This window comes from Orcinus orca, chromosome 3 (assembly GCF_937001465.1).
Source record: "Orcinus orca chromosome 3, mOrcOrc1.1, whole genome shotgun sequence".
In the NCBI taxonomy this organism is placed as follows: Eukaryota; Metazoa; Chordata; class Mammalia; order Artiodactyla; family Delphinidae; genus Orcinus; species Orcinus orca.
The window spans coordinates 58964592-58972923 of record NC_064561.1 but is presented as its reverse complement, the minus strand read 5'-3'; the positions used below and the strand labels follow the sequence as shown (position 1 = coordinate 58972923).

The following is an 8332-nucleotide window of genomic DNA, read 5'->3' as shown; positions in this document are numbered from 1 at the left end:
CATGGACGGTCACCTCCACCCCGCAGCCCCAGGCCGGCCCCTCCCTCCTGGGCTCAGCAACCTCTGCAGGAGGGATGCAGCTCTGTAACCAATTCTCGAAGCCCCCTCACTGCACCGCACCCACCCCACCCGTCCCGCTCATCCACATGCTGACGAGTCCTAACAGGCCTCCTTTGCCAGAGACAAAAATAACTATTTTCAAAATTCACAGCAGGGCTTTCGCCTACACACGCTGCACCGACTGGAAGCTGAAGGGAGATATGCAGAACGCAGTGTGCGGATAGAGGCCCGCTACACAGCCAGCGAGCCCCGAGACCCCCATGCCTCTTCTCCCCACCGCCCAGCCCGTGTCCCCCAACACTCACACACCTAGGGGCGCCCAGAACACCTAGGGGGAGGGCTCTCAGCTTGTCCACTGTACACAGGGACAGTGAGGCCCGGAGCGGGCCTGAGATTTGCCGAGGCCCCACAGTGGCTCTGGGACCAGGTCCCATACGTTCTGCCCCTGCCCACCTCCTCTCCCATTCCCTGGACCAACAGTGAGCTCACGCCTGGCCCAGGACGCACGTGCACACACCCACATGAGCTCGCAACCGCACTGCAGCCCTCGCTTCTGTGTTACTGCGCTTTAATCAAGTTCACGGGTTCCTCCACAACCATTACCTCGGCCAGTCCTCTACAGGCCTGTGAGGTAGGCAGAGCCAGGGCTAGCACTCCCATTGCAGGTGGGGAAATCAAGGCCCAGGGGAAAAGGACTGGGCCAAAGGTCAGAGTAGAACCCAGATGTCCTGAGTGTGGGTGCACGGCTCTTTTCATAGCTTGATCCTGCAGGAGCTAATAGCCATGCCCAGTCCTCCCCTTCCCTCCCAGGAAGACGAGCTCACCACCACTGCTCCCACCACGAGTCTGTTCCCAGGACTAGCCCAGGCCACATGAAGATCCAGGAAGGTCACCCCCGGGTCCCTTCAGAGAGCAGCCGCATCACCACGCCTCGGCTGGGGTCCAGGCCTGGAGCTGCCTCCAGGTGGCGCCTCACCCAAGAAGTACCACAGAGGTCCAGGGTTCAAGAGCAAGGCCTTAAGTGCGCTAGGAGGTGACAAAGTTGATGGGAACCCCACCACAGCCCCAGGCACCAGGTCCACACCACAGAGCGACAAAGCTCTTAGAGCTCATTCTCCAGATGAGGAAACTGAGGCCCAGAGAGCTCACGCAGGTCACTCGAGGTCACAGAGCAAGTCAACGGAGAGGTGGGACTGGGACCCAGGGATCCCAGTCTAGTTTCTTCTCTCCCGACTCCTAAACCAAGCTCCCCACCCTTCAACTGAGGGGCTCGACGCCCTCCATTTCCCTGCAGATGAGGACGTGACCTGGGGCCCCTCGCTGGTGAGGACCAGGGCCAGGCTTGCGCGGGGAAGGACCTCACCTCCCCCCATCAGATCCGGTGGGACATCAGTCTGGTGTTGAGTTTACGGAAAAAGGATCGCAGCTTGCAAATCTTGCATTTTTTCTTACGGTGCCCTCGGGAAAGGCTTCGAGCCCTGCTTTCCTCCTCTTCTTCATCTTCTTCCTCATCACTGGCCCAGGGCCCCCAAGCACCCCCATTAAAGTCAGGATGGGCTCGGGGATTCTCAGCTGGGTAGCGCACAGGGATGGCTGTGCGGTTATAGTCCGCCAAGCGGGCCAGCAGGGCTTGGACCACATCCGGCCGCTGGCCAGCGAGGTCTTCCCGTTCGTAGGGGTCAGCACTGATGTTGAAGAGCCACACAGCCTGGCGGGCGCTGGCCATCCGCTCCAGGTTCCACCAGCTGCCGGGGAAGGCAGCCAGCGTCTGGGGTGGGATCCAGTCGCCGTAGCCCGGGTCTCCCGTCAGCAGCTTCCACTCGCCCACGCGGATGGCGGCCTGCACGGCAGTGTTCCAGATGCCGAAGCCACCCTCCAGGGAGCCATGCCGGGCGTGGTTGTAGAGTGGGTCAATGTTGTGCAGGATCTCCGTGCGTGGCGAGGCCCGGCCCTCGCTGATGGCTGGCCACACATCATAGCCGTCCAGCCTGTCGGCTGCCGAGGCGGTGCCACCCGCCAGACCCACCAGGGTCGGGTACCAGTCAGTGATGTGCACCAGTGCTCGGCTTGTCCATCGCTTTCGCTTGAGCAGGGGGCTGTGGACGAAGCCCAGGCCCCGCACGCCCCCTTCCCAGTAAGTGCCCTTGCGTCCTCGCAGTGGCCAGTTGCTGCCCCCCGAGAAGGTCTGGCCACCATTGTCACTGGAGAAGATGATGACACTGTTGTTGTAGAAACCATAGCGCTTGAGGGCCCAGGTGATATTGCGCACGGCCTCATCCATGCAGGTCACCATGGCCGCATACTTCCGCCGGGCCACGTTGCCCATGGTGCGGTAGCGGTACAGGTACTCGCGAGGGGACTGCAGGGGTGTGTGGACCGCCTGGAAGGCCACATAGAGGAAGAGAGGCCGCCGGGGGCTGTGGCTGGCTAGGATGTGGCTGGCGCGCTGGGCATAGAGCAGAGTGGAGTACTGGCCGCTGAGCCCCCAGGCCACGCTCTCGCCCTCGTGCAGGTCAAAGCCGCACACCCCCGGGCCGTCGCAGTTGTCATAGGTGTAGTAGTCCACGTTGCCTGTGAGAGAGCCCAGAAAGGTGTCAAAGCCCCGGCGGGTGGGCAGGCACTCCTTCCGGTAGAAGCCCAGGTGCCACTTGCCCACCATGTGGGTAGAGTAACCCAGCTCCTGCAGCTTCTGGGGCAGTGTTACCTGGTCCAGGGGCAGGCAGTTGGGCTGCCGAGGGCGGATGATGGAATGCTGCAGTCCTGTGTGGATCTGGTATCTGGTGGGAAGAGGGGAGGACACAGAAGACACCAGTGAGCCAGAAACCACTGCTCTGGCCACCCAACCCCCAACACTCACCCTGAGGTAGGCTCTGATCCAAGCGCTACCAGTAAGCAAAGTAACAGTAACCAATAGGTGTTATCAAATGTGCCAAGCACTTCAAATGCATTATCTCATTGAATCCTCAAAATCAGCTGAAGCAGGTCTCATTGTCATCTTACAGATGAGGAGGAAAAAGCTCAGAATGGTTAAGCCACCCGTGCAGTATCACACAGCTAGGAAGTTGGGGAGTTAAGAGTTGAACCCGGGCTAATCATAACAACAATAATAAAAGCTGACACCAAGCACTTGCTGTATGCTCAGCATTGTGCCAAGCCCTTTATAGGAATTATCTCACTAAATCCTCACCGTAACCTAGGGGGTGTCTATCGTCATTATTATTCCCGTCTCCCAAATAAGAAAACTGAGGCTCAGTAAATTAAGTCATTTGTCCAGTGATTCACACAATTAGTAACTGGAGTTGGGATTTGTATCCCCAGCAGTCTGACTCCAGGTTTCAGAGTCCCTACACTCTAAGCCACTAACTTGCCATGGGGCCTAGAGCAAGTCTTACACTCCCAAGAAAACTCCTATTCACTCTTAAACGCCCAGCCCAAATGCTACCCTCACTGTAAAGTTTCTCACTCAAAGAATGAGTCACTTTTGCTTCTGGGTTCCCACAGCATTTAGTACAAATCTTCATTGGTCCAACTTGGCCGTAGGATTCTACTCAGTCATCTGTACATGCTCTTGGGCCCGATGATATTTAATGAGACTGTCCCTTACTCATCCTTGCATTCCTAGCATTCAGGTGATGTTTCAAGGACACTCAATTACGAAATGAATGAATCAAGAATGGCCCTCAAAGGATTTTAGAGCCAGAAGGGACCCAAGTCATTTTCTAGTTTATTCACCTCAACTTAAAAAGAAACTAAGGTCCAGAGGAGGGGAAAGACCTTGCCCAAGGTCACTCAGTGGTCAGGAGCAGAGCCAGGACTTGAACATAAATCCAATCAGAGTCCAAGCACAGACCCTCTTCTGGCAAACTAGGCTGCCACTTCTCTTCCCCCACTGAGGCCTCAGTTTGTCATGTGTAGGAGTGAGTTGGTTGGAATGGGACACCTCTAAAAACCTTCTAGTTCCCAAATTTTATGAGACCAGTTCTCATGTGTCTGCCCACAAGTTTACGTGGCCCCTAGATCCAGGTCACTCACACAGGCTAACACCCTGAGGCAGGAGCAAATGGTTAGCAGGACTCTGCATTCCTCGTTTATTCATTCATATCCCTTTCCTTCTGTGGTCAAGGCACCCATGTGATCTGCTTAGGGTGTCTTGCCTTTACTCAAGTCTTACAAGTCCCAAACTAAATAAGAAGCCTGGAACTTCACACGTGTATTAGAACCCCACACGTTTTCCTCACTCCCGGGCATCAAAGTCAAGCCCAGACCTAAATTCCTGACAACTTTAAGCCAGGCACTGGGATGGGTTTTTCTGTTTTGGTTTCCTTATTTTAAAGCTGTTTTGCTGGGCTTCCCTGGTGGCACAGTGGTTAAGAATCCGCCTGCCAACACAGGGGACATGGGTTTGAGCTCTGGTCCAGGAAGATCCCACATGCCGCGGGGCAACGAAGCCCGTGCGCCACAACTACTGAGCCTGTGCTCTAGAGCCCACGAGCCACAGCTACTGAAGCCCCCGCGCCACAACTACCGAAGACCCCGCGCCTAGAACCTGTGCTCCGCAACAAGAGAAGCCACCACAGTGAGAAGCCCGCGCACTGCAACGAAGAGTAGCCCTCGCTCGCCGCAACCAGAGAAAGCCCACGTGCAGCAGCGAAGAGCCAACGCAGCCAAAAAATAAAATAATAAAATAAATTAAAAAAAAAAAAAGTTGTAGCCTGTTGGCCCCGTTGCTTCACTGCTGGGGTGAGTTGAATTGTGCCCCTCTCCAAAAGTGACTGCAAAAAAAAAAGCTGTTTTGGTTGTTAGCTATCATTAGCTACTACTGCCATTTATTTATTTATTTATTTATTTATTTATGGCTGCGTTGGGTCTTCTTTGCTGCACATGGGCTTTTTCTAGTTATGGCGAGCGGGGGCTACTCTTTGTTGCGGTGCGTGGGCTTCTCGTTGCAGTGGCTTCTCTTGTTGCGGAGCACAGGCCCTAGGTGGGAGGGCGTCAGTAGTTGTGGCACACGGGCTCAGAAGTTGTGGCTCATGGGCTTAGTTGTGGAATCTTCCTGGACCACGGCTCGAACCCGTGTCCCCTGCATCGGCAGGCGGATTCTTAACCACTGCGCCACCAGGGAAGACCCACTACTGCCATTTTTAACACTATATGCCGCACACACTATTTCACTTACCTTGCATAAGAAACCTACAGTGAAGACTGCTATTAGCTCCATTCTACAGGTGACAAAACTGAGACTCCCAAAAGTGCAGCAACGGGCCCAAGTTCAGACAGCTGGCAAGCAGTGGAGCTGAGCCTTGAGCTCGGGTCTCTGAGACTCATGCTCAAAATCTCTCAGTGACGTGGCCTCTGCAGACCTCAGTCAAGCTAATGAACAATTAGATTTGATACAGGAAGTACCCTAGGCCCCTGAGTCACAGCGAGCCTCTCTTCATAGGGGCTGGGCGCCATGAACATTGGTTCATAAAGTGAGTGGGCCAGCTAAGTCACCACAGCCTGTCTGCAAGTGAGTAATGCAGGAAACGGTCTCTCCAGCTTTACCAAACACAACTGGACGCACTAACAAACACTAATGAGAGTAGTCAGCATCAGTCAGATGGGGCCAGCTGCAGGGGGCGGAGGGCAGACGCTGCCCAGCCACGCTCAGCTAACTTTGCAGATCCGGGGGGGTGGGGAAGTGCTGGGGGGGCTGGAACACTGCCCTGCATGCTGTTCATTCCCCTGCTTAAACCAAAAGTCATCTCTCGGAGAGAAATGCAAACATGTGCACAGCTCTCAGGAATGCAGATTCCTCCTCCCTCTTCTGGAGGCTGGTCAACACTTGGTCTTTACCATCAGCCCCCAACCCTCAACACTTACACTGGTGTCCCTTCCTCTTTCCTGTTCTCTTTCCCAGTTCCTAGAGCTCAATGCTGAGCAGCAGACGGAAGAAAGAAAAGGCATCCCTTTTGACTCCCAGCTCCAGGGCCCCTCTAAAGCACCTGGCCTCTCAGTCCTCTCTCCTACAGACCCCGATGTTTGGCACAGGCATCGAGTTTGGCCCTCCCTGATTCTGTGCCTCAGCTTCTCCCATCCAGGAAACAGGGAGACTATGGCTCTGGTTTCTGAGATCACACTAGAGGCTTTTGGGTAGAACTTGGGAGAAAGCATGCCCCATCCAAGGATTAGCTTCAGCCGTGCCAAAGGATTTTCTCCTAAGTGGCCAGCGTTTTGCCTTCTACACACACACACACACACACACACACACACACACACACACACATATACACACACACACACACACACACACACACACACACGCCTCCTGTTTCCCTGCTCTTTTAATCCTGTAATCCTACCACCTTGCCTGTGGACAACTCCTTATGGAGAAAGCAGCACGTCTCCTTGGGGCCCCCAGCCAACTTGGGAGGATTTTGCAGATGAAAAAACAGAGGCTTTGAGAAATGAAGTGACTAGCCTAAGGCTACACAGGTCACTGCATCCTGTGTGTGTCTTTCTCCTCCACCTATCAACTCCTTGGCTTCCTCCCAATGTTGTCATCAAACAATTTGGGGACCCTAATCCCTCCAGTGACATAGAGGCTGCCATTTATTGATAGCCAAGCAGGCTATATGCAACTGGTTTCATCCTCACCACTCCTTTCCAAGATTTAAAACTGTTCACCCCATTTTACGGACAAGAAAACTGAGGCTTGGAGGAGTTAAGTGATTTGCTCAGAGTCTCAGGGTGTGTAAATTGAAGCAGCACTCAACGCTAAGTGTCAGAGGCTGCCATGTCCCTCTAACAAAGAGATGACCAGATGTCTCCTTCACATGGCGTGGAGTTCGAATGTCCTAGAACATCAGGGGGAGAAGACCCCAAAGATGATCCAACCCATTCAGCGTACAGTAGGGAAACTGAGGCCCATGAAGGGCAAAGGACTTACAAATGATCACAGCCAATTGGGGACAGAACTGGCTGTGAGCCCGAGCTTCCCGGTGGGGGTAATGTCGGTACAAGTGAAACCTACAGTTGGGTTTATTTGGGGCTTGAACCACCAGCATCAGTGGCTTGGGCCATGCCTACCTGCCCGTGAGAAGTTGGCTCCGCGAAGGCGTGCAGATGGGCTGGATATAATAATTCTCCAACTTGACACCCTCGGCTGCCAGCCGGTCCAACGTAGGGGTTTCGATATCTGAGCCATGGTAGCCCACGTCGTGGTAGCCCTGGTCGTCGGTGAGGATGAAGATGATGTGGGGAGGCTGGCGTGGAGCGGCCGAGGGCTGATCGCCGGCCTCCGCGGGCGCGTCAGCCACTAGGCTCGGCTTGGCCCAGTCCCAGGACAGGTAGCCGAAGCTGAGCAGGCTGACCAGAGAGAAGCCGGTGAGGGCGTGCATCGCCATGCCGGCCCGTGCGTCCCGGCGCGCAGGGCTCCCAGGGCCTCACCGCCTCGCGCGCCCAGGGCGCACGGCCCGCACGCCCTCCGGCCAGCCCGCCCGGACACCGCGAGAGCGCTCAGCGTCCCCAGGGGAGGCCCAGCGGCCAGTCCGCAACTGTCTGGACTATGAGGCCGGACCTGCGCGGCCGCAGCGGGGCGCTCTGGGGAGGTCAGGCCCGCGCCGAGCTGCCTCCCGCTGCCTGAGCGCCAGCTCTGCGCCGCCCGTGCTCCCTCTCCCCCAGTTCAGCCAGGCCAGCCTGAGACTTGGTGTGGCGGCTTCCAAAAAGTGCTCTCCACCATCCTCTGACTCCCCTCTTCCTTCTAGCCCTCGATTTCTCCCGTCTCCTAATTTCTCTCGCCTCTGCTTTCCCTTTCTCCTCCTCCCGACCCTCCAGCCCCTGGCCCAGCCTCTCGCCCCGCCCGGAGACCGGAGAACTGTCGGCTCCGTAGGGTGGTGGGCAGGACCCCAGCGGGGAAGGGGGAGGAAGCACGGGCTGGGCGGGTCTGTGGGGGACACCGCGGGAGAGAATGCGAAAAAGTTGTAACATCTGCCGGGGCCGAGCCCCAGGTAGAGGGGCGGGGCGTCCAGCGGAGGCCCCGCCCCCGGGCGGGAAGCCCGGGTCGGCTGGGCCCTCTGGCTCCAGCCTCCGCCCTGGCCCAGACTGGGGAGAGGAGGGAGGGGGCTGCGCGGAATTCGATGGAACAGCTCTGGAATGGCCCGGTCGGACATTCCTCGATCGTGGAGTCTTAGCTTCTCTGAGTGCCAGTCCTGGAAGGGAGGCGCATAATTTTCTATGCCAAGCCGGTCATTCTACAGCTGGTGAAACTGAGGCCCTGAGATGGCCGGGAACT

General features: G+C 56.4%; 1 protein-coding gene across 1 annotated transcript; it reads right to left on the bottom strand.

Moving 5' to 3' along the window:
• Window positions 1–611: 611 nt before the first annotated feature.
• Window positions 612–8048, bottom strand: ARSI (arylsulfatase family member I). Its single transcript, XM_004280352.4, has 2 exons — window positions 7129–8048; window positions 612–2837 (listed from the first exon to the last, which is right to left on the bottom strand). Exons 1-2 carry the CDS (start codon window positions 7443–7445, stop codon window positions 1433–1435), a joined length of 1722 nt encoding a protein of 573 aa, XP_004280400.1. The 5' UTR covers window positions 7446–8048; the 3' UTR covers window positions 612–1432.
• Window positions 8049–8332: the final 284 nt, after the last annotated feature.